The sequence below is a fragment of the Pan troglodytes genome, chromosome 7 (assembly GCF_028858775.2).
Source record: "Pan troglodytes isolate AG18354 chromosome 7, NHGRI_mPanTro3-v2.0_pri, whole genome shotgun sequence".
Lineage (NCBI taxonomy): Eukaryota > Metazoa > Chordata > Mammalia > Primates > Hominidae > Pan > Pan troglodytes.
The window spans coordinates 21,644,165-21,671,057 of record NC_072405.2 but is presented as its reverse complement, the minus strand read 5'-3'; the positions used below and the strand labels follow the sequence as shown (position 1 = coordinate 21,671,057).

The following is a 26,893-nucleotide window of genomic DNA, read 5'->3' as shown; positions in this document are numbered from 1 at the left end:
GGCCAAAGATCAAATACTTCAGGATGAAACTGAGCCAAGTCTTTTGCTAAAAGGTCCCTTTCTTTCACGGGTGAGCGAGGAGTATTAGCAGTCCAGAATAACCAGTAACACACATATGGAATTGAAGACAGCATAGGGGCCAGAACCTTGTGTCAGGAAGTTTCAGTTCTATTCCCGGTTTAGCATTTAATTTATCATGACTATGTGATGCCACCGTTCATTGACAAGCAAAGCGTTCAAGCAATGCTATATGTGCCAAACCAATCGTCCACTATTTGGAAGCATCTGGGTATTTTACTAAACTTTTTGGTTCTCTTCCAAATGCTGGCATTAGGAAAACAGAGCCTGTGTCTCTCTAGAAGAGGCACACTCTTTTCTGGACTTTATATTTCTCCAGTCTGCAAAATGTCCAGTAATTTGCACCTCCTCCCCAACTGCCTTGTGTGTGTGCTGTGTTTGTGCTGTTCAGTTAAGAGCATTTGTAGAAAGAGGGGTGTTGGGATTATCTCTCCCAGATGGAAGGAAAGAAGCAGAGAGGAGACTGCTGTTGTTTAAGCCTCACAGAATCTGACACTTTTAGGAAAGAATGATTCTCTAAAAACCCTATTCATCTTCCCCAGATACCACTGCAATCAAAGAGGCTTCACTGCCCAGGAACTAAATAGCTCCTCCAAGTAAATTAGGAGCTTCTTTCAGATTTCCAGTTTACCACCATGGGCTTGGACATCTTAGGTTTCTGACAGTAAATCAAATTGAATTGAAATTTCTCTCCTAATTTGCCCTGTATCTATTGACCTATGTCTGAAAGAGATACAAGTGGAAATTTCTTCCACAGCAGCTACATATATTATCTAAACTTTGACAGCAGCTGGTTGCAGTCCCAAAGCAACAGGATGTTTCTGTTCTTAGCACTACACAGACACATAATGGGAAAAAGAGACATACATCACAGCATTGACTCAAGTTCAGCTCACAGTCAGCTAAATACTTTTTCCTCATTAAAAAAGCAGACTGTGGCTATTCCATTAAGAATAGCCTGTTCATGTTCTAAACAGGCACTAAATTCTTAGTCTGCTTTAAAGAGGGTATATAGAACACAGAAGCACTTGCCTAGTCTGCCCTGGTCAGAGAACACATAGAGTAATATATTTAATTCTGGGCACCAACAGTTAATTGAGTCATTGACAGAATTATATCATATCCAGAGAAGAGTAAACATAATTACCGAGGATTTGAAAACATGTCATATGAGAAATAATTAAAGGAATTGAGGATGATTCACCCAAAAATGAAAGAACATGGGCACCACATCATTCTTGAAATATTTGAAAGGCTGTTTCATGGAATATAGACACTGCTATTTCTGTCTGTTTCTTGTGGGACAAGCTGAGAAGTTAGAGGAAGGCAGAATTTGACACTATAACCTTTTTTAAAATTTATAGCTGCACAAATATGAAATAGGTTGCTTCCTCTGAAACAGTGTACAGCACATAGTGGTCAATAAACATACCTTAAATGATTGCTAAATAAAAGTTTAAAGAACTGGGCAAGGTCAGGCGCAGTGGCTCACACTTGTAATCCCAGCACTCAGCACTTCAGGAGGGTGAGGTGGGCGGATCACGAGGTCAGGAGTTCAAGACCAGCCTAGCCAACACAGTGAAACCCTGTCTCCACTGAAAAAAAAAAAAAAAACACACAAAAATTAGCTGGGGATGGTGGCAGGCGCGTATAATCCCAGCTACTCGGGAGGCTGAGGCAGGAGAATTGCTTGAACCTGGGAGGCAGAGGTTGCAGTGAGCCAAGATTGTGCCACTGCACTCCAGCCTGGGAGCCTGGGAGACAGAGCTGGACTCCATCTCCAAAAAAAAAAAAAAAAAAAAAAAAAAAAAAAATGAAGAAGAAAGAAAGAGAGAGAGAGAGACAGAAAGAAAGAAAGAAAGAAAAGAAAAGAAAGGAGAGAAAGAAAAGGAAGGAGGGAGGGAGGGAAGGAAGGAAGGAATGAGAAAAGAAAAAAAAGAGAAGAAAAGAGGGCAAGACGACTTCACAGGTTTCTTGCAATTAATGTTGTAGTAATTGATGGTCTTTGAAAACACAGTTTCTGTATATTGACAGGAAGAAAAACCAGGATGCAGAAGTTGAGGAGAGAATTCATGATACCCAAGTGGGCATAAAATTTAAAATGTTTAACATGGAGGGAAACCAACATGTAGAACTCGAAAGCTAACAGGAAGGGGAGTGGGAAGAGCCAGGCTCTAGTCTCGACTTTACCGGTGGATTTTAAAAACTCCCTGGAGTTCAGTTTTCTCATCTGTAAAATCAAGGCACTGGAACCTTGAACTTTTATATTTCCGAATTATTTGGTGTTGAGTGAAGTGTCCAAATGACATATCAGTAACTTAAAGAATTGTGTTTTGACTTAAGTATAAATGTCAATATAAAAATATGTTAATTGTTGGGCACTCATAGACATAAAGATGGGAACAACAGACACTGGGGACCACAGAGGGGAGAAGGAGGGAGGGAGGCAAGGGTTGAAAAACTACCTCTTAGGTATTATGCTCACTACCTGGGTGACAGGATCAATCATACCCCAGACCTCAGCATCACACAACATACCCATGTAACAAGCCTGCACATGCAGCTCTGAGTCTGAAAGTTGAAATAAAAAATATGTTAATTATAATAAATTTTAAAGAAGTTTACAAACATAAATAATAAATAGAGCAAGGATGAGAGCAAAAGGAACCACTACTAAAAAAAAAAAATCCTCCAGAAGTACACAAAATTTATTTATTTATTTATTTATCTGAGATGGAGTTTCACTCTCGTTGCCCATGCTGGAGTACAATGGCACGATCTTGGCTCACTGCTGCCTCTGCCTCCCAGGTTCAAGCGACTCTCTTGCCTCAGGCCTCCCAAGTAGCTAGGATTACAGGTGCTCAGTACCATGCCTGTCTATTTTTTTTAAAAATATATTTTTAGCAGAGGTGGGGTTTCACCATGTTGGCCAGGCTGGTTTCCAACTCCTCACCTCAAGTGATTCACCCACCTCTGCCTCCCAAAATGCTAGGATTACAGGCGTGAGCCACCATGCCTGGCCCAGAAGTACACAAACTTGAAATCTACAATTCATACTAAAGTTTACCTGGGCAACAAGGTAAATTCCTTGCTGCTCAGGTAATTCCTTAGTAATGTTAATCCCTGTTGCCCAGGGAATTCCTTCCAATATTAAGGAAAATAAATGTATTTAAAAAATAAAATGTGTTATTTTAGTATGTTATTATGTTGACTAAACCATAATTATAACTATATATGTAACTATCAATGTTTCTATTCAAGTCATATTCTAAGAAGAATTCTCTATCCTTCTGGCCCCCTACCCCAGTGTGTTTTGGAGTCACCATACGCCAGCTGACACTGGTTCACACCAGCTCGAACGGGCCAATTACGCACATTTCTTCCAACCCTGCGGTCAGTAACATCTTCTTGGCAGCTTGAAATGGGTCAGGGGAGTATTTACACCACGAAAATCCACAAATGCTACAAATAAGGACTTTCATTTTATTTGGAGATTCAGTTGCTAAACACTTACCAACATACCATGGCCCACCCATTTCCTGCTCCTAAGAAATATGCTCTCCAAACAGTGCCTTTTCCTATTCCACTTTGATCTTAAAATGTATGAAGTCTTGTAATAAAATAACCTTGTATTTCTTTACAATCACTGAATATGTATTCAATTTAGACTTCAGCATAACAAGACCAAAACTAGAAAAAATAACCTTAGGATAAAGAGCATGCATTAGTCATGGGGCATTACTGGATGGAAAGTATTGTAAGATTTCAAAAATGTTTGATTCACAATATGTATTAAGAAACCTGTAATCCCAGCACTTTGGGAAGCCGAGACGAGAGTATCTCCTGAGTGCAGGAGTTTGAGACCAGCCTGGGCAACATGGCAAAATCCTGTCCCTACAAAAAATACCAAAAAAAAAAAAAAAAAAAAAAAAACCAGCCAGACCTGGTGGCACATGCCTATAGTACCAGCTACTTGGGAGGCTGAGATAGAAGGATCACTTGGATCCCGAGAGATCCAGGCTGCAGCGAGCCAAGATCGTGCCACTGCACTGCACTGCAGCCTGGGCAACAGAGTGAGACCTTGTTTCAAAAAGGGAAAAAAGGAAGGAAGGGAGAAAGAAAGAAATCCAAAAGTTTATAAAATGTACTAAACCACTCCTTTGCTTATATCTTGACAGAGGCCTCCGTTACACAAAGAATGAAACTTACCACTTTATAGCAACCTTTAAAACAAAAAATGGTGTCTCCTATTTAAATCCAGCCTCATTTTGCACTAGCACTCACTCCTTCTCCCTCTCACTTCCTCTCATTCAACTTTTGTATTCTTTTTTCTGATTCTCTTATTAACCATCTCTGATTCTCTTATTCCTCATCCTTTTTGACTTCCTTACAATCACTGCTCCCTTCCTCCCCCACTTCTCCTCCTCTTCCTTTTCCTCCTCCTTCTTACTCTCTCTCTTTTCTGTCTTTAACTCTGCCTCTCGATCTCTATCATCTCCTCCATCTCATCCTCCCCCTCTCCCTCATCATGGTTTAACTCTCACTTCTGTAAAGAGCTCTTCTGCGACCAGGCTACGACCGTGCAATTACTGTGTATCTCATTACCCTACTTATTTTCTTCTTACATTTGTTCCCATTTGAAACTATCTTATGTAAGACTCTGTTGATTTTCATTATCTTCCCATGGTTGACTATAATATTCAGGAAAACAGAGATTTTATCTGTCTTTCTTGCTGATAAATATTCAGTCCCTTGGACCAGTGACAGAAGGGAAGAAGGAAGAAAAGATGGGAGGGAAGAGAATTTAGCATCTTGGTCTTGATTTACAGAGGTTAAGTTACTGAAATACCAATTTCATTAGTAGGCAGCTTCACTTGTTAAGAAGTTTTTCTTCCTGGACTATAGTGACAGGGAGTTTTTTAAGTCCACTGTAGATGTCAACTTAGACAAAATCTGCAAATACGTTGCTCTGTTTTCAGGCATGAAAACATTTGCTGGAGTATAGCCATCAACATACGAAAGGTTAAAACTCTGTGAAATATTAATACTGGGGCTTTTAAAATGAGAGCAACAGTGTTCATCCAAAGCATCAGGTTTGCAGTCGTTCTATTTTGTGAAGTTTTTTTTTTTGAATGTATAATATATGATACTGGTCTGCGCACCTGACCCTTCAGGCTAAATGTAATGGATGGTGAATAAGGATGCATCCAGGAAGAAAAAGGAATCAAAATAGGCTTATTTCTCTAAAGGAATATCATAGAGTAAGAATATTTGGTTTCAATCCTTTTGGCACATCATTTGAAATAATTTGATCTTCATCCCATGGATTTGAAGATGTTTTTAAAGCACAATGTTAGCATCCAGTTAAGTCAAAGACAAATTGTTTCTGAGACTACTGCTGATCTGTCTAGGATAGCTGCAGGATACACTGCTTTATCCAACATTAACGTAGTAGCTGGAAAATATCAACAAATATTTTCTAAGGCTTTGGGAAGTGTTATTTCAGTGGCTCCCATTGATTTCATTGTTAATATTCCTGAAAATGGATTGCATAAGCCGTGTACAACTTAACTCTATGTCTACCAGGTAGAAAAATTGAATCTTTGTCCTTGAGGACATTATAACTGAGAAAGGAAAGACAATCACACAAAATCATACGTGGACACAGAGATGCAAATATCATCATTTGCCAAACACAACTTCGGTTTAAAAGAAAAAGAAATTATACAATGAAGCCCATGGGAAGAGTGATTACTGGGATTTAATTACTATTTAATCAGATTGTTCCATTATCTGGAATATTCAGAAGGGAATTAACCTAAATAAGTTATAAGCACAATGATACTATCAATAACACTTCTTTGAATGTAACAAAGCTCTGTAGCACTGAGGGATAAGATACATGGAAAAGATCAGGTCTGTTTTCAAATATCATGGACCCCTTTATAAGAATGGTTTATGATGACAAAAAAATGTAGTTTTCTGTCACAGTCTTGTTTCCAACAGCAGGGACAATAGGAGGAGACTGAAGTAATAACAACAGCATAGTATTCTGAAGGAATTAGCATACCTCAAAAAATTCTTAACGTATTCTCAAAATTAATCTGTCTTTGTGAAAACAGGGCTAGCTGTTTCAATTTGCATTAATCTGTTAAACCATGCACAAGTTCAGTTTACTTAAGTAACATATCCAATGTTAGCTTAATTGATTGTCTGAAAAATTTAATCTGATTAACCAATTATCTGACATGTGAAAGATAATACCTCTGTAATATTAACAATCTGCTCTTGCTGTTTAAGATATACAGAGTTCTATAAAATTAGATTAACCCACAAAATTATCCTAGACCCTGTTCTTCGGGGGTGCCTTTTAATGGTGGCTGGGGGAATTTAGAAGGATTAAAATAAATGGCAAAAAATAAAAAAAAATGAAGTTGTGATTCAGGCCGTCATCAATTTTCATCTCACAACGAACCATCACCAAAGTGAACCCTCAATCTGCAATCATTGTACTGATAGCCCTCAGGCTTCTGTCAGGATGTATTTTTCCACTGACATCAGCCACTGGTGGTCCTTTTAAAGCTGATTTCACCCAGATCAATACAATCAGACAGATGGAGAGGATGGCAACATAAGTCACAAATGATGACTTGCCTCAAAAGAGCCAACCCTGCATGTGCGACATTTCTCTGTAGATGTTGCTTTTGAAGAACCTAACTGTGCTTTCTACAGTATTTTTTTTTAGCCAATACTGTACCCCATCCTAATACCTTGCACAACACAGGGAATCTGGAAGATTCCTAGAACTAATTGACTTGACTTAAACACACCAGAAGGGTTGAGTCATGCCCAAGTAACTCTATATGCTCAATGAGAATCTTTAGCTACTCCTATGATTAAAAATATTTCTATCAACATATGTCTGTAGTACAGAGAATTGAGAATAAGTAACCATACTCATTTACAAAAATACAAATTGTTGTGGGAGCTGTTTTATAAGTGTGTAAAATAAAAGAAACTCAAGAGAAGAGATTTTGGTAAGGATATATCTTTAAGTAGCAGTGGCTAAATGGCCCTGTGCTAGGAAAACTGTTCCCCTGCACAAACTGAAAACTTGCCTTGCTTAATTCTTTTCCAGTGTTTTTACTATACTGCAAAAGAGTCTTCCAAAAATATAATCTCATATGCATCCCTAAATGTCTAGCCACAAATAATTATTAGTACCTTTTAAATAATCAATTTGTACTCTGAAAAAAGAAGAAAAATATATAACCTTTCCCAAAAATAAGTAGTGGGAAAATAGTAAATACGTGCCATTACTCATAGGTGTTATACTTCTTTTTTCATTGCACTTTGCTTTACAAGATACATATTTAATATTCATGTAAAATGCTTTCTTGGCACTAGGTCAGTATCTTCCCAATGAAGAGCCCATTGATGATACAGAATGGAACTTCTCTTCTAATTAAAGACTGCCTATTATCCAGTGCCCTTTTTGTCACATTGAAGAACAGGGAACTTTTTATTCTTATTAAGAAATGGCCTTTCAGATTCAGTAACAAAATGTTCTGTTCCTCAGGAAATAAGAGAAGATCGAGATAGGGCGCGGCTGGACTCCATGGTGCTGCTGATTATGAAACTGGACCAGCTTGATCAGGACATAGAAAATGCCCTCAGCACCAGCTCCTCTCCGTCAGGCACACCAACAAACCTGCGGCGGCACGTTCCTGTGAGCTTTCCAGTTTCTACTTCTTTTCCCATAGGAGTCGTATCTCTTGACCTTATACAGTCCCTCTTGCAAAGGCAACATCCTTGTTAATGGCATCTAACAACATGTAACCCCAGTACAGTACCATAAAGATAACCAAAATACTTCTATGCATCATGCATACATTCTATGCATAATTCTATGCAGAGAGGCCACAGAGAAATGGGTGATACAAAAGAACATGTTTATCATTAAACAGGAAGGAAAGTCACCTTGGGAAATTATGGTTTGTAGTGATCAAACCTTCCTTAATTGTCAGTCTTCTCTGATACGAGAGAGACTCTGTTAGCAAGCACTATGTCTATGACTGGCCCACAAATCTGTATTGCATATAGAAGAATCTTATTATAGATTTGCTGCATGAGTAAATAGATGGATGGATGGATGCCAGTTGAACTAACCCAACACACTACAAGAAAGAATTTAGATGAGATTAACTTGAGAAAACTCTAAAATTCACTTAGTGAAATACAGTGAAAGAGACAGAGCTGAGAATTTTATTTTATTATGCATCAATTTTACATAATATAGACACTCCCTTAAGAGTCCAACACTCAAAATTTGGAAGAGAGATTCTAGGATCAACTATATGCTTTACATATTTACTATCAGCATCATATTAAAGGCCTTAGTTTGTGCAGATCTAGGATGGTTGAGTTTACTTATAAGTAAGCTATGAATCACTTTTCAACTCATCTATTATTTGTGTTATTCAATAATAAACATAGTAAGTCAAGAAATTTGTATTTACCTGAGATCAAAGCAGTAGAAAATCATGTATATAAATTTGAGCACCTACTGAAATATAACTGTTGCATATCAAATTATTTGATACAAATTCTTCTGCCTTTATTTAAATTGTAAACTGGGTTTTATATTGCACACATTAGCTCACAGAATATAACAATTGTTAGCTCTGTAAATAGAGATGTATTCAGAATAGGCAAAATAATACGGTGGAAACATCATGAACTTTGTAGTGTAAAGGTCTGAGTTCAAATGCCAGCATTATACCTGACTTTCTGGGAACATCAAGTTATTTAATTTCTCAACTGCAGGTTCATGTGAAAAATGGAGATGTTATTTCCTAACTAATGGCTCGTTGGGAGGCATAAATGAAAAAATGTATATAAGAAGTACCGCACGGATCAAGCACAGAGTACATATTTAGTGATGGTCAGTTCTCCTTCCTTCCCCTTATACTAGACTCACTCACACCAGGCCTTGAGCTAGAGATGAATAAAACATATCCCAAAGCCCTCAAAACTCCTTTTTGATCTTTATTATATTCTAGGTCACCTCTTGTTCTTTATTTATGTTCCTTGGAATTTAAAGCTAATTTTAACATTCTTTCACCATCAAATTTTTTTCCACAGAACTTTCCACTCCTTTTGATAACTGTCTGGTGGAATAAGAGGATTATAATGGCAGGATTAGGCCTGGACCATCTACCAAGGAGCACTGACCGAGATACAGAGGACAAACTGCCTCTGCCCCATCCTCATACTTCACTGTGAATTTATAGATCAGCAGGAAGAACAAGACACACAGTGAAACACTCACCGCCCCCCAACCCCACCCCAGTTTGAGAATATTTATGAGAAAACGCCAGAATAAGTTCTGCATATAATAAAAATTATCAAGAATAACATAGTCTTTAAGGATGTCTTTAACATAAAAATAAATTAAAGCACAGGTAGAGATAAAGGTTTAAGGAGGCTGCATAGATAAAACCTTACAGATTGGCTATGGCCTGATGAATTGACACAGCCCAGGATCCGGTGGTTTTCTCCTTTGCAAGCCTGGTTTTATCCAGGCACTCAGTGTGTGCCAGTCTCTTAGGGCTTGCTGAGATAGCCAATCTCATAGGATGAATGGGGGTAGGGGATCAGATCAAGACTAAGTATTTAGTGAGTTCTAACCTTTATGTAAGTTACTTCATTTAACCTCTTGACAGTCCTACCATGAGAAATCTGAGCTTCAGAGAGAGAGGATGAGTAACTTACCTGTGTTCACACTGACGGAGAGTGGTGAGTTATTTACCAAAGGTCACCCAGCAGGTGAGATTTGCATCCACATCTGTCAGACTCCAAAACCTATGCTCATTCTGCTATATTAGAAACCTTCCCAACATGCCAGTTTTTTCTTTACAATGAGATAAGTACCATTTCCAGAACCAGAATTCCCTGGTTGTCAGATAGTCAGAGCATTTTCTTCCTAATAATGACATATTTTTGAAGTTTGAATTACGAATAGTATTCTAGTCAATGTGTAATTAGGGGAAAGTTGACGGTCTCTTGGGATATTTCATTGATACCATAGGGAAGTTCAGAAACACACAGGCCAGAACCACTGTACCACCTTTGATTGGGCCTCACCTGCTGTTCTGCAGTATGTTTTGGTCTCCCTGGATTTTCACCCACATTTCAAGGTGGCTATTCAACAATTTTACTTGCACTTATCTCTTAGCATCCTTACCTCTTAACACCCTTGCCTTCCTCTTCTCATAGAAAATTGAGACCATTGAGAGATGTCCCGGCATCACACCTGCAAATAGCTATAGGTGTCTCTTTGCTTCTTTCTCTCCTCCAACATCAGTAAAAGATGTGTTGCTCCTGTCATCTAATACTGATCTGTCTCCATCCTCATCTCCATTCCTTCCCACCTCCTGCTTTGCTCTACCAGTTATTCAGACTCTCACTTAGGTTCAAATTCCATTGCTCTGTTCCTACTAGTCCTCACCCTTTTTCTCTTTAGCAAGTATAGTTGGGACTACAGGCATGCATCACCATGCCTGGCTAATTTTTTTTTTTTTTTTTTTTTTTTTTTTTTTTTGTAGAGATGGGGTTTCTCTATGTTGCCCAGCTGTATGTTCTAGGGCTTCTGGCCTCAAGCAATCTTCCCACCTCAGCCTCCCAAGGTGTTGGGATTACAGGCATGAGCCATCACACTCAGCCTCTTTCTTGATTTCATTATTGGCTATTGCTCCATCATTTCTCCCCACCCTTTCTCTTATCTGACAGATCCAGCAGTGCCAGTGCAGTCTCTCACCACAGCATTCTGTATTTTCTCCACCACCTACCTATTCAATAAATCCTTCCTTAGTTTGACTCTGCTGTTAGTGGATAGGGAGAAGAGATGTGGATGGGGAAGAGTTAATTGTTCCTTTTTCCTCTTGACTCTCTTTCCGGTATTGCTCTAGCTCATCCCTTCCTTTATAAGCCAAACTTTAATCTCCTCTTTGTCTTATATTTCTTTCTTGATTTATAATTTATTTTTATTTTTTAGAGACGAGGTCTTGTTCTTTTTTTTGAGATGGAGTCTCGCTCTGTCACCAGGCTGGAGTGCAGTGGCGCAATCTCGGCTCACGGCAAACTCTGCCTCCCGGGTTCAAGCAATTCTCCTGCCTCAGCCTCCCAAGTAGCTGTGATTAAAAGCATGCACCACCACGCCCAGCTAATTTTTGAATTTTCAGTAGAGACAGGGTTTCACCATATTGGCCAGGATGGTCTCGATCTCACCTCGTGATCTGCTCACCTCGGCCTCCAGAAGTGCTGGGATTACAGGCGTGAGCCACCACACCTGGCCACGGTCTTGTTCTTTTAATTTGCATGCTTAATATTTGTTGCTCAGCCTGGAGTGCACTGGCACAATAACTCACTGTGGCCTCAAACTCCTGGGCTCAAGCAATCCTCCTGCCTCAGCCTCCTGAGTTGCTGGGAATACAAGCACACATTACCATGCCTGGCTAATTTTTTTTTTTTAAATTTTTGTAGAGATGGGGTTTCTCTACGTTGCCCAGGCTGGTCTAGAGCTCCTGGCTTCAAAAAATCTTCCCACCTCGGCCTCCCAGGGTATTGAGATTACAGGCATGAGTCATCATACCCAGTCTCTTTCTTAATTTAATTATTGGTTATTGTGCCATCATTTTTCCTCACTCCTTCTCTTGTCTGACAAATTCAGTAGTGCCAGTGCAGTCTCTCACCACAGCATCAGATGTGATTCACCTGCTTCTCTTCCTTGACCTTCACTCCTCTCCTGGTTTCTGGCTGCTCTCCGTTTTTCCTTCTATTCTTCAACAGTTGCTTTCCAGACCCTTCAGTGGCTCCTTTTCCTATATCTGCCCCTGAAATCTTATATCTAGATTCTAGACTCAATTCTCCCTTTATCTGGCTTTGAATATTCTCCCTGGGAATCACCACAGCTTCCATTCCCTTCTCTATATTGAGGGTCACCAGTGAGACCTTTTCTTGTGATCTCCAGATCAGAACAACCAATGGATCACAAGATGCACCCTTCCCTGGGCCAGAGTTGAGTGCTATAAGCACTTCTAGCACACATCACATTGGAGTCCCTGCCATGATAAAAACCCCCCAGAGAGCTCTATATTCCCAAAGACTGGCATAATTGGAGGCATAGGGTAACACTGATAGATGGAGTCTTGCAGGAAGATGGCCTGTAGGATTAATTACACAAAGCAAGTTGGGTTGGGGGGGCGGGTAACAGGAAAATTATGAGTGGCAGTTGTAATGAGTACCCAGGGTTTATTCACTGCTTGGTTTGCTTATGGTAGCAGTGGAAAATTAAAGGAGGGAGCGGATGTGAGAGATTTTGGGGGAGCTTTTGGGTAATTTCTCAAATTGAACAGAGAACAGAAGAGAAAATAATAAAGATTTGTACTAAACTACACATTGATGGTCCTATTAAAATGACTTATTTAGTTGTGTTTGAGGCCTCTGCAGAATATCATGGTGGTTACTTTAAAAAGTTGGATTCTGGGGTCAGACACACCTGAACTCTAATGCCAGCTCTACCTTGGGATACGACTTTGGTCAAGTTATTTACCTTAAGCCTTGGCTTCACCCACCATCTCTCGTGTGATGATGGTAACTTCCACGTAGAGTTGATGAACATTGAAGCAGATAATGGTTGTAAAGCCTTGTCTGTGAAAGGTAAAAATGCAATAAATGGTAGTTTTTAAAAGTTATTATTTCACCTTGGAAGCATTACATGGTTCAAAAGATACAAGATTACTCTGTTATTTATCTAATCAAATCACAAACAGGAAATTAATGCAAGGCCAGGCACAGCAGCTCACGCCTGTAATCTCAGCACTTTGGGAGGCTGAGGCGGACGGATCACAAGATCAGGAGATTGAGATCATCCTGGCTAATACGATGAAACCCCGTCTCTACTAAAAACACAAAAATTTAGCCGGGTGTGGTGGTGGGCACCTGTAATCCCAGCTACTCAGGAGGCCGAGGCAGGAGAATGGTGTGAACCCGGGAGGTGGAGCTTGCAGTGAGCAGAGATTGCGCCACTGCACTCCAGCCTGGGCAATGGAGTGAGACTCCGTCTCAAAAAAAAAAAAAGAAAAGAAATTAATGCAAAATATTTCTGATATACCTAAAGGTCAAATATAAATGGCTTATAAATTACATGCTACTTATGATTATGCATTCAATGTTTATAAATTATCTGCTATTTAAGACTACTTGATGTTGATCCAATTTGAAATTCTAATGAATCATATTCTTAGGGTAAAATGTTGTTTGTCTTTTCTATGCAAAAAAAAAAAAAAAGAAGAAGAAGACATGGCCCTGATCCAAAATCATTCCAGGCATCAGAAATTTGGTCAGAGTTATGTCTTCTACACACATGCACACACATGCACACACACGCACATACATTTAAAGAGTGTAACATTACTTTTTGCTGCATATGTCTTTTGTACCCTTCCAACTGGAGAAAATTTAGTTTTGATGCTTTTCATCACATAATTTTACAGCAGAAACAATAAAATTACTTCTGTTGTGAGAATTAAGGAAGAAAAGGTATTAATATTTGTCAGTCTAGTTGTTTCTTCATAAAACTGTATTTAATGATCAAGTTCTATCTGCCAGGCACTATTCTAACACCTGGGGACACATCAGTAAACAAGACAGGTGAAGTCCTTACTCTTGTGATGCATAGATTCTAATAGAGGAAGACAGACAAGAATTATAAAGAGGCTGGGCGTGGTGGCTCATGCATGTAATCCCAGCATTTGGGAGGCCAAGGCGGGTGGATCACGAGGTGAGGAGTTCGAGACCAGTCTCGCCAACGTAGTGAAACCCCGTCTCTACTAAAAATACAAAAAATTAGCTGAGTGTGGTAGTGTGCACCTGTAATCCCAGCTACTCAAGGAGGTTGAGGCAGGAGAATCGCATGAACCCAGGAGGCGGAGGTTGCAGTGAGCCAAGATTGCGCCATTGCACTCCAGCCGGGGCAACGGTGTGAGCCTCCATCCCAAAAAAAACAAAAAAAAAAACAAAAAAAAACAAAAAAACAAAGTATTATAAAGAGAGATGGATGCATAGATGGATAGGAAGGCAGATAAATTTATAGATGGTAGATAGGTACATAATAGATAGATAGATAGATAGATAGATAGATAGATGATAGATAGATAGATAGATAGATAGATAGATAGACAGATAGACAGATAGAATATGTAGTAGATTAGCAAGCAAAGAGGATTGGAAAATAGAGAATATGTTATAGAGGTTGAAGGGAGTGAAGTTCTTTGGTTTGAAATGTCAACGGATGCTTCTCTGAGGTAGTAAGATTCAAGCTGAGACCAGAGTGACAAGAAGTGGCCAGCAAAGGGAAATACTGGGACAAGGGACAGGAAAGAGCACAGGGCCTAGTCCCTCCTGTAGACACCAGCTTACTATATTAAAAGAAATTATCAAGAGGAGGTAGGACTGAGAAACAAGAGAATGGCAAAGCTAAGACTGGAGAGTTGGGGTGAGGGACATATTTGACCATGTGAACCACGGCAAAGTTGAGATGTATAAAGAGGATACATAGAGATATTTAAATCATAGTTTTCTCAGATTAAAAGCCTAGAGTGATATGTGCCTTTGCTCCATCCCCTCTGCAATTTCCCCCTCCCACCTTTCCTCTGTGCAACCAAAACACCTATAACTCAAAGAAAGCATATGATATATTAAATGCTCAGCCTTTGCAGAGGTTACCAGCTAATTCTATCCACTCAACAGACATGTCTTGACCTCACACTATGTAGTAGTTGCTAAGAAAACATAATAATAATAACAATATTTGTTGGAGTAGCTAGCATTTAATGAAAATTATTAGGAGCCAATTACCAGCACTTTGCTTTATGCTTATGAAACTCCATGAGTGTCTACTATCATTATACCCATTTTCAAACAAGAGAATTGAATGACACATAACAAAACATAATTCCTGCCCTCAGTTTATTAGATAGACATTTGAGCTCAACTATTCCAGGCCACCATAATAGCTGTCACCATAGAGGTTGAATAGGAACATAGAAGAGATTGAGGTAAGGAGAAATGAGAACTCTCTTTGTATTTGAAATCCAGTGGCCCGGTGAGGAACTCTGGGAAGCACTGTATAGTCACAGGAGTGTCAGTGAGTGATTCAAGGTCACACAGTAAGGAAGGTGTGGCTGTGGGCTTTTGCCTTCTAACTTCTCTGCAGGGCCCTAGCTAGCCACACTCCCTGCCTTTCCAATGCACACTAAGCTGTTAAATTACCAAATAGTATGTTACCTCTTTCTCAAGTATTTGCAGACCCTCTGATGAGTACAATGGTTTTAACCAAATAATGCATGATTATGTGTGACACATCACTGTCAGTTGTCAGTAACTCTTTAGTGTATCAGTGTGCACTGGGAGAAAGAAGAAGTGACAAAGTACTGGTGGTAGGAAGAAGGGCATTTGGGAACATTCACATGTCCTTCATACCAGTGCATTTGTTTTTTAATAGGATCTGGAATCAGGATCTGAAAGTGGAGCAGATACCATTTCAGTAAATCAGACACGAGTAAATTTGTCTTCTGACACTGAGTCCACGGACCTCCCATCTTCCACTCCAGTGGCCAATTCTGGAACCAAACCCAAGACTACGGTGAGTTCTAAATAATAACAGAGAGTCTCTACGTGTAAATGTTGATGATCATCAGGTAAGAGTTGATATTCATTCGATATAGAAGAAATACTGTTGGAATCTTAGCCATAGTGACTTAATGATATTTAATTTATTTAATTAAGTACAACCCTAGAAAAATGTTGTTTGTTTTATAAATGAAACACAAGTACTTCACTGAAACAGGTCATGAATCAAGAATTATTCGAAACGTGCTAATTAAATTTCATTGCTGGATACTCAGAGCTTTAAAGAGCCAAGAATGCAAAATCTGGAGATGCCTTTCCCTACACTATTATCTTGACAGCATTGCTTACCAGTTAGAAAATTGTTTCTCTAAGATGTGATGAATGATAGACGACAGATGATGATGGATGGATGGATGGATGGATGGATGGACAGATAGACTGATTGATTGATAAGGAGAAAGAGATGATAGAGATAGATGTAGATGGATGGATAGACAGATAATAATTATATAAAGATATTTAGATTGATATAGACAGGCATAGATAGATAATAGGTTTACATGCAGAGATATATAAAACATCCACATCAAACATTTTCTGTGGGAATTAAATGAAAGAGCACATACAAAAAGTGCTTAGTGAAATGATCAGTGCAGAATAAGTAATGAATAAATGTAAGGTACTATCATTATTATTATGATAATTAGTAGACTTTACAATGCTATTAAAACAACTTATTCCACATGGAATAACACACCACGAAAGGAGGAAACTGCTTTGGTTTGAAATGCTTCATGTGTAGATTGTGAATAAAAGACATTTTCCTTTAAGGAAAGAGTTGAACTGCAATAGGAAGATAGTATTTGACTCTAAAAGGTAACACTTATGGAGGAAGTAATTACTACTTCAAATATCTAAAATCCCAGTAGTTCCAAAGTAACCTTTCCTAGTTTAGTGAAAATCATAGTGTTGTATTATTTTTTATGCAACACAAAGAAACAAGTTTGGATTGCTTGTTCACTGCATTTAAAATAAAAGTCAAGTCTAAAATAGGACTCAAAAGATAATACTCTGATTTTAAAACATGACAGATTTGCTGCAATTGCAAGAAGAATGAAAATATGTCATTTAAATGACAGATATGCATGGCTTAAATATTTACATGGAAATTATGTTCCCTGTGTTATTTATATCTAAAACATTTTTATGGAATAAATATTTATTGAACATCTACTATATGCCATGCACTAGGCTACATGAAAAAGACTTGGGGAGGAATAAAACATATTCCATGTCTTTAAACAGCTTACATTCCAGCAAAAGGAGGTAAGTATGTAAACAGTGAAATGCAATGAAATGCTGTACAAGCTATGATAATACTGCATACATTGGGAATAGGAGGAACTAGAAAGATACTGCACAATGATCTTACGGGGTAAACTGAAAAATCAACAGTAATGTGTGCCAACAGGCACACTGAAATGGAATGGTGCTCTTCATTTTCATAATGGGTAAGGAAAGTTGAGATGCAAAATTAAGATAAGAAAATGGAAGATCTCATTTTACCATATTCTGATTAAAGAAAATGTTTTTCTTAAAAAACCTTCTCAACAGTTTTGACTTGAAGGTTTTGAAAATCATTGATGCATTGGCTTTTTTTTTCAACATTGGGGACAGGTGTGGGGCTTACTTTTTAAAGGTATTTATTATTTAATTCGTTTTTTAAAGCACCTGTTAGTATCCTGCAGGGCAGCTCTTTTCTCCCTGATATAATTACTGGTGGTATCCACTTTCTCTCTTGGAACATACACATTTCAGTGAGTGAGTGTCTCGTAATTCATAACAATGAGTTGAAAAATGTGTGCAGTTGCTTACTCTTTCTTCAGTTACCCCTGTGTTTATAAATGTGGTCAATATAGTTACACAGAAGTGCGTATACATTTTTATGGTAACCATTTTTCGTAAAAGTTTTTTATGAGAAACATAAACTCATCAGTTTTCACAGTGTTTTAATTTGCTAGAGTGATGGAATCTTTCTTCAATTTTTTTTGTTTTGCCATCAACTGACCACCCCACAATCGCAATTAAGAAATATTTAAATCAATTATTGAACAGAAAAATATTTGTACGTACTCCAAATCAAATATTTTCTGAAAATATGTTAACTTTGAAGCAAATTGGATGCGAGTAGTATCCAGCTGTTCAGATGTGACTTGTCATCTGGGAATACAAGCAGAGCTTTCTAGTCATGCCACAACTCATCAGCCAGTGAGCCATGAGAATCGTCATGCAGTTGACTCAGCCTTCAAAACAGTATTCCTCTTCAACACCACCAAACACTGCAAAATAATCTTGACCAGCAGCACAGGTGGACTTAGACAACTACACATGCAGCTCTGTCCAGCTACTGGACTGTAATTTAGTAAAGTTCTCTAGCAGGCCATGAAGAGTACCCAGAAAGAAATACTCCACCATCAAAGACAATCGACTTTTAGGAAATTTCTTTTTTTTAAATGGCCAATAATAAGAGTAACTTGAAAAACAGGCTATTTTTTCTTTTCTTTTTTTTTTTTTTTGAGACGGAGTCTCGCTCTGTCGCCCAGGCTGGAGTGCAGTGGCGCAATCTCAGCTCACTGCAAGCTCTGCCTCCTGGGTTCACGGCATTCTGCCTCAGCCTCCCGAGTAGCTGGGACTACAGCCACCCGCCACCATGCCCGGCTAATTTTTTTGTATTTTTAGTAGAGACACGGTTTCACTGTGTTAGCCGGGATGGTCTTGATCTCCTAACCTCGTGATCCACCCGCCTCGGCCTCCCAAAGTGCTAGGATTACAAGTGTGAGCCACCACACCTGGCCTGTTTTTCTTAAAGTTCCAGGATACATGTGCAGAACGTGCAGGTTTGTTACATAGGTATGCATACCTGTGCCATGGTGGTTTGCTGCACCTATCTACCTGCCATCTAGGTTTAAGGTGGGAATGAAAATTAGTTCAACCATTGTGGAAGATAGTGTGTTAATTCCTCAAGGACCTAGAATCAGAAATATGATTTGACCCAGCAATCCAATTACTGAGTATATATCCAAAGGAATATAAATCATTCTACTATAAAGACACATGTACATGTATGTTTATTAAAGCACTTAAAGCACTGTTTACAGTAGCAAAGAAATGGAACCAAACCGAATGCCCATCAATGATAGACTGGATAAAGAAAATGTGGTACATATACACCATGGAATACTATGCAGCCATAAAAAGGAATGAGACCATGTCCTTTGCAGAGGCATGCATGAAGCTACACTTTTGTTTTGAGGGGAATAATTCTTTCAATTTGTGTGTGGGCATGTTATTTTTTCTTGTTATTGGTGTTGTTATTCTTTTAGGTACACCCTTTTCACTACAGTTCAAAAGTAATTCTTGGGCCATGGATCAATTTTATGGTTGGAATATCAGAATAAAGAATTTTGTCTATGAGAGATTAAACAGATACTTTCTCCCACAATTTGGAGCTTAAGGAATAAATGATATGTAATAACAGTCTAGATACTTTATGAAGAGAGAGAAAACTGTAATATCCTACAGAGCTGTTCTTTTTACCATGAACAAAAGTTTTAATTTTAAGTAGAAATGTGAAATTCTAAGAACACCTACCTAACACATCAAACTATAATGAACTAACCCTCTGCTCTGTAATGACACAATCTGACAGCACGCCTACTATCATTCCATAATTAAGGTTACCTTTGATTTGCTGCTATCAAATCTATTTATAGTAGTGACCACAGTAACAACCACAGAAATTTGGCTTTCCTTTTGTGTGTAAGGTCTCTGGGTTTCTAAGTGCCTATTTTTCAGTAAGATTATTTTTCTTTTAAACTTATTCTTAGAATAGGACCGATGAGTCATCATCAGATTTTTCATTAATTCTATGTATAGATTATGCTGAAAATTAAGCGGTAATATAGATTCCTGAGGTATATTTCATAAAAAAAATGAAAGTTAAAATGTAGGTTATCCACTGTCAAAAAACACGTTAGAAAAAAGAAGAGGCTTATGGTGTCATGTTACCAAGCTCGTCAATTTCTCTCCTAAATTATTTTGTTCTTTTGACACAATCTCACAATGCCTTTCATACTAGACTCTTCCATAAACAACCCGCGAGCCCCTGTATCATGTTATGTAAAGTGCTTTGATTCACTGTGCAACAGTACACTGATATCACTCTCTTCAGTGGCTTGAGTTGTTCCTGGTATTAATATAGGATTGTTTCACGAAAGGTTTTAAAGCTGAACATTAAAATCTCTGAGGTTTTGTTGTGGTTGTTTTTCCTAAAGATAATTTACTTATAAGTGCAGATATTCATTAAATCACTATTAATCAAATATTTATGAAGAAAAGAGCCAAGCCCCAGATAACAAGAAAAATTTCCTATTTGTAAAATAAGTAACTGAAGGAACAAGGGGAGTCTAGCATTCTACTGTGTAGAATAACCAAGAACATCAAGAGTACACAGGATATGGCACCCAGATCCTCAATGCTCCTGAAAACTATACTATACAGGGATTCACAGGCTCAGCACCTGGATTCAGAATTAATATAAATTGGCTTGAGCTGTTATTATATCAGAAACAAAATGTCACTAATATTTGAATGCTCAATGTGCACAAGAAGAGTTTTACTGAACAATAAAAAAAATGGCTGGCTCCTCCAAGCATAGTGTAGGTTACAGGCTTCTAACATCATTTTCTAAATCATACATCCACCACAGATTTTATAGATATGTTTACATATGTGTATGTGTATGAATGAATGTATATATATGGATACATATAAAATAGATTATATATGCATATATTTGTGTCCTTGTGTGTGTACATATATTCACATCAGATGTTATTTTTCAAAAATAACATGTGATATTATTTTCTGAAGTGTTATTTTGATGTTATTTTCAAAAAGCCTGTGTTGAATAATTCTTAACTATACAGTAGAAATTTTAAAAGGAACCAAATTAGTAATTATTAAGTTCTTATGTAGTCATACAATCTTTCAGTATAAATTATATTTATTAATTATGTATAAAACTTGCTCAGGATAAACACAGAAACCACAAATGCAGATTTATTGTTACCAATGTATAGTGTGGTTTTGTTTGTGTCTGGGATAGCAGTTTCAGCTCTGGAATGATCTGAGAAATAGTTTCAAAACAGAAAAGCTTCTAAGGTAGAAGAACAAAGGTTAATGGGCACCTTTTACAAACAATAATCAACTTGTTCATTATTGCCACTGAAAAAGTAATGGTAGCGCTACTTAAAAATAAAAATTATAATGCCAATAAAATACTATTTCAGTGGAGTGTTATTTATTAAAGATGTCTAAGACAGTCTGATTGGGAGTACGACATTAATCCATGATGAATTAGCCACAAGGGATTAGGAAAAACAATTCTTATTCTGGAATTTATTAATCAACTAAATTCCTGAACCTGTAAAATTATATTTTAAATTATGTATGCATAATTTATGTATGCATGGTTTTACATATTTTATATATAATTTTAAAATGTATACATTTACACATTTCTGGGAAGACTGTCAAGAACTCCATCAGTCTTTCAAAGACTGTGCAAATCCCCATGAAGAAATGCTACATTTGAGTTTTCACGGTTCAGTCATTCAGTGAAGGAACCCAGTGTTGAACATGCGAACGTCTTTGCTACAAATAATAAATATGCTGCAGGTACATTGACATTTGGGTTTATTTCCTAATGGATCATTGCACGGTATTACCTTTGCAATAAATTAGGCTATACTTTAGGTATATGTGAAAACTGATTCTTCTATGAAACTATAAAATGTCATTTGCATTTGTTCCAACTATACCACATATAAGCAAAAATAAAACTGATCCAAAAACAAGAGAAAAACCACGAAGGTTTTCCCTTAGTAATTTCAATGTAAACCAGGTTTTATATTTCTAAATCCAATCACATATCCCATACATATGATCATTAAACGAAAGACACTGTGCTTGTGATATATTAGTGAGAGGTAATGAAACTGAAAAAAAAATCTTGAAATTCTACCTTTCACATCATTTTAAAGTATCATTTAAAATTAAATTTAAAGGCAAATTTTTAGTGATAGCTTTATTTTGTTTTACCATGTTATGATATACTATATGTTTGCTTAAATGGTTATCAGATGAATTTTCTAAGAAGACTGGTGATTTTCCCTAATGCTGTTCAATATTTAAAACAAAACAGAAGGATAAAGTACTGTCTTTTACAAGTAGAAACTGGAAATGTTTATTTTCACTGAAGTCTTGGGGAAAGAATTCAAGGTAATATATAAAATTGGCTAGAATTTAAATAGTATTTTATGTCACATATGTTATTATTAGCTTTCATATCCTGAGGAAAGAAACAGTCAACATACTAAAGGAAAAAATGATATACATGGAATTTTTAAGGGAAGTTTAGACAACTTCTTCAGAAACATCAAAAAATTTCAATTACTACAGTTTTTAATTAAAACATTTAAACACAAATGTAATAGTCTTAGAAAAGAATGTCTTTTGATGTCTTGCTTTTGAATATGGCAATTTCATTTTGACATGTCAAAGCAATCACATTAAAGTATGTGGATTTTTAAAGAAAGATTTGCTTCTGTTGGTAAGATCCTCATTGTTTATTAGAAAGAAAAATAGGCAAAATTTATAGATTTTTAAAGAAGAACTGAGTCACCAGAGAGCTGGAAAAAATGTTTCTAAAAAGGAAATTCTTCAGTGATTATTATAATGTGATATTTCCTAGAATTCTGTGATTTAAAAGCACAGAGGATTTCATTCACCTAGTCTGGATTTTGAAATAATAAATAAGTGTGCAATTCATTAATTTTGGACTTTGAAAAACAGAAATATTTCCACAGCCATTTACTTTTATATTTAAAATAAATTCAAAATTCTCTAATTTCTTGTTGTTTTCAGATACTGACGTCTGTTTCCAATCCATTTACATGTTAACTCAAGACAGTCTTGTCTGTGATGGGTTATTCCATCTTCACGGTCACCTCCTCATATACATCTTTCCACTTTGAATCTTAGAATTTCATTCTGTCGAGAATAACTTGTATCTTGATATATATAATACTTAGCTCTGAACACATGATACTTAAATAATTTTGGGGGATGGCAAACTTGTTTTTCTCCCTTGTGTTTAGTTTGTAGTAATCTGGTTAATTAAGTATCTGGAGCAGAATTCATAAAACCAAAAGAAATATGGGAAAAAATGAACACATATGAATGATAGATTAGAATTGAATAGATTAATAGCATAAGAAATAATATTTAAAAATCATTCCTGCAACCTAAGACTTTAGTCATATGAATAGTACTTTGCATGCTATCATCATTACAATGAGAAAAATTTAGTTTTTCCGTGGACCAATGTGACTTCTTGAATTCAACTCATATTTTCATCCAAGAGAAATAACAACTGCCAGTTACTTCTGGGCAATATAAAATGGCAAGCCAACAGCATGCCACATCACAGCAACCAAGAGTATAATTCATAGCACTGAGGAGTAATAATAACTGGTAAGCCATTTTCACAGTCTTCACTTTATTCATTTCAAACCTAGTTGTCTCCAAGCTCTAATTACATATTAAATATTTTCCCATATTTTTCTACCTTCTTGCTAACAGATTGATAATTAATTCTGTCCCAGGCATTTGATGGCCTCTGTGCTCATGTCTTAAAGACAGTTAAAGTCATTGAAAGGTTTAAGCAAGGATTTCATGGGAATATACAAAGTTTACACAGAGGGCCTTCTTGACTATAGTTTTGAGCTGAATCAATCACATGCCAAATTTCAAAATGAAACAATAAAAATATAAGCCAACCATATGAGTAGTCTGAAAATCACATATATAAATATTTGGAATCATGTAACAGAAATCTGAAAGTAAAGGAATTGTTTACTCTGTATCCTCATAAAGTCCTAAGATGCCACCACTTGAAAACCTCCTTTATCCTTGACTGTTTTGGTTATTTAATGAATACTTTATGTACTCGCTTCATTTATTTTTAAATCAATCATCTATACTCCTTAGATTTTTGTTGTCATTGTTGGGTTTTAGCGATTCTCTAGTCTTTCTACTTTAGCCAGCTGGTATAATCCAGATGACCTCCTGAATCAGTAGATTCCTTCAAAGGAAAATCCATTGATGTTATGAAATTGACTCTAATTGTTTCCTCTTTACTGTAGATTGCTTTATCTGTGTTGTTGTTGTTGTTACTGTTGTTGTTTTCTTTATTCATTTTGAAGGTCCTATCTTTGTATCAGGACTGTAGTAATTTACTAGATAAGCATTTACCAAATTAGTTATAATATGAAATGCAGAGAATGATGCAAACAAGCACTAATAACCAAATAAATCAGGGCCGCTCCCACCATGCACTCTAGGGCACCCCCAAAACTGCCGTCCTCTGCCTGTCCCAGCCAAGCTGACTGAGCTTTATCTCTTTTATATATTGGCCTTCTTTATAAGATGTTCTTTGAGTAATCCATGACACAGATTTCATTTAAATTCTAGACTAAACAAATTATAAGAAAGAGGAAAATGTTGACAATTTTTTTTTTATGTCCAGCCTCTAGGATAAGCCTGTTTCATTTCCAAGACCATCCCCACGAAGTTGCCCCCAGTACTTCCCTGTCGCTAAGGCATTGCATTCATTTCTAAGGTTTCTTCATCAGTGAGTTCTGAACCCTGGACTGGACAGACAATAAGAAACAAAAACAAAATGTAAAAGACAGCAGACACCAGATTAGAGCAACTCAACCTAGCCCGGGTCTACGGTTCTGCTGGCCCAAATCATTGACGTCTTAATGTAGAACAAATTCAATACTTTAGAACACAGGGTTTTAGGTAGATCATTGGACATTATTTTTTACATTTTTTCTTCTGTGGATGTAAGTCGGAATATTAAATGATTTTTTAGAAGATGAACATTTAGAATTGAAAACTAGTAGAATTTCCATTTAAAGATATTTCCCAAGCAAATATTAACCAAATATTTAATTTCACATTTAGCATTTTGTGGATATATCAAAGTTGTGAGATCATTCTCCCACTTAATGTATTTGTAGTTTTCTTTTTGTATTTTGTATTAAGTCCAATGCTACACAAACACACACACACAGATACACACACACACACTATGGCAGGAGGTTCTACATACTTTGTGATCTGCATTTCTAATATTCCCTTATGTAGCTATATGGAACCAAAAAGGAATTGCATATTTGTTAAAGGACCTTTTTTATTACCAGTGATGTCAAATGTTTCTTATACTTATTAGATAATTGAACTCCTTATTTTAAGGTAAGATAATCCAAAGTTAAAGAACAAAATTATAAGACATGTGTAATATGGCTCTTTAATCTCTTTATGTCTTTATATTATTCTACATTTTTAATTAAGAAGAGCCTTCTCAATTTATAATGTAGTTGAAATCAAACACTATTAAGGTTTTGAACATTATCATTATTAGATTATTAGACCTAACCGACTTTTTAAAAAAACATTATAAAGAACCAGTTAGGGTTATGCATAAGCCACTGTGCCAGGTATTGAGATAGAATTTTCAAAATATAAAAAGGGGGCATGACATGATTGGAATTCCTGGAATCAGACTGTAAAACCAAGAATTTCCTGGAAAGGTGTATTGGTGAGTGTTCTCAAGAGATATACATGAGTGGACGTAAGGAAGGTAGACTGAGGGGGAACAGAGTTGGACTGAGCTGCCATGCAGTAACAATTGCAGCCTCTGTGTATTCCTTGGAAAGCTCTGAAACCTGGGTGACCTTTCAGAGTTGTTGCAAATTAAGGCGAGGAGGCTGGACCTCTGCATCCTGCACCAGCCAACCATGACCTTAGGCTGATCCTAGAAAGTGCTGGAATGTTGAGTGGGGCACTTCTTTGAGGCCCAGAGCCTTTCCCAAGAGGGAAAGCAGCCACAGCCATTGGCATCCACTGTTCCCAGCTGCTGGGGAATTGGTTCCCTGGTCCTGAGGAGGAGCCTGGGAATAGTGCTGCAGGCTCCACCATATAAGCCAGGACTTCACCTTCATGGGCCACATACTCTGACATGAGCAGCAGATACCCAAACACATGGTTATGAGATGGCATTACAGTGAGTACCAAATTAAAGTTATTACCAAATGATTAAATGTTAAAGACATGTATGCATTACGTAAGAGACAGTGGGAGCCTGTAGTCCCAACCACTCAGGAGGCTGAGGCAGGAGAATTCCTAAGTTCCGGAATTCAAGGCTGTAGTGTGCTATAATCATGCTTGTGAACAGCCACTGTACTGTAGCCTGGGAAACACAGGGAGACCCTGTACAAAAAAAAAAAAAAAGAAGAAGAAGAAAGAAAAAGGAATGGGAAGGAAGGAAGGAAGGAAGGAAGGAAGAAGAGAGGGAGGGAGGGAGGGAGGGAAGGAGGGAGGGAAGGAAGAGAAAAATAAGGAAAAGAAAAAATGAAAAGAAAGGAAAAGGTGAAAACCCTCAGGTGGTAAGACATCCCAGAGAAAATGAAAATGAAATGTGACCTTCAACAATGACCAGGAGTTTCCCAGGTGAAGAAAGGGGAAGAGGAAGAACGTGTAAAAACATCAGAGAGCAAAAAAACGAGTCTGTTCATGGGATATTGGGTAACCTAATTTGAATAAAGTATGCTGCACATAGCTCCAACTGGCAGAAAATGTAGCTAGAATAGCCTTTTGGGAGAGTTTGTGGAGAACTTTCAATGTTTTGTTAAAAAAAAATACACCTTAAGGGAAATGTGGAGATGGCTTTTCAACAAGAAAACAAAATGATTTTATTTATATTTTAAAAAACTGGAACTCTACAAGTAGAGTGGAAAAATGGACTCAGATTGTGGAGGAGAGAAGAGATCGAAGGGCAATAAAAAGATAGGATGTCTGGCAATGATGGAAAGAAGGACAAAGGCTAGCAAAAACCTTTATTAAGGGAAGTTTTATCATCCTTTCCATTGTTTCATTGTTCTCCTAGCAATGTAGGCTTATCTTAATTGTGCATCACTTAATGGAATGCAAT

General features: G+C 37.2%; 1 protein-coding gene and 1 long non-coding RNA gene across 6 annotated transcripts in view; one reads left to right on the top strand and one right to left on the bottom strand.

Annotated features, from left to right (window-relative positions):
• The window catches only part of DLC1 (DLC1 Rho GTPase activating protein), a 527,396-nt gene that overhangs the window by 196,160 nt on the left and 304,343 nt on the right, over positions 1-26,893 (top strand). For all 5 annotated transcript variants that reach the window (XM_016959113.4, XM_016959114.3, XM_016959112.4 and 2 more), the window contains exons 3-4: positions 7,658-7,807; positions 15,644-15,784. In XM_016959113.4, the coding sequence (XP_016814602.1) occupies positions 7,658-7,807; positions 15,644-15,784 (291 nt within the window). The remainder of the gene's footprint in view (positions 1-7,657; positions 7,808-15,643; positions 15,785-26,893) is intronic.
• Positions 1-26,893, bottom strand: part of LOC107976243 (uncharacterized) — a 150,373-nt gene that overhangs the window by 71,825 nt on the left and 51,655 nt on the right. The window contains exon 6 of the long non-coding RNA XR_010159423.1: positions 12,692-12,789. This is a non-coding gene — a long non-coding RNA (uncharacterized LOC107976243). The remainder of the gene's footprint in view (positions 1-12,691; positions 12,790-26,893) is intronic.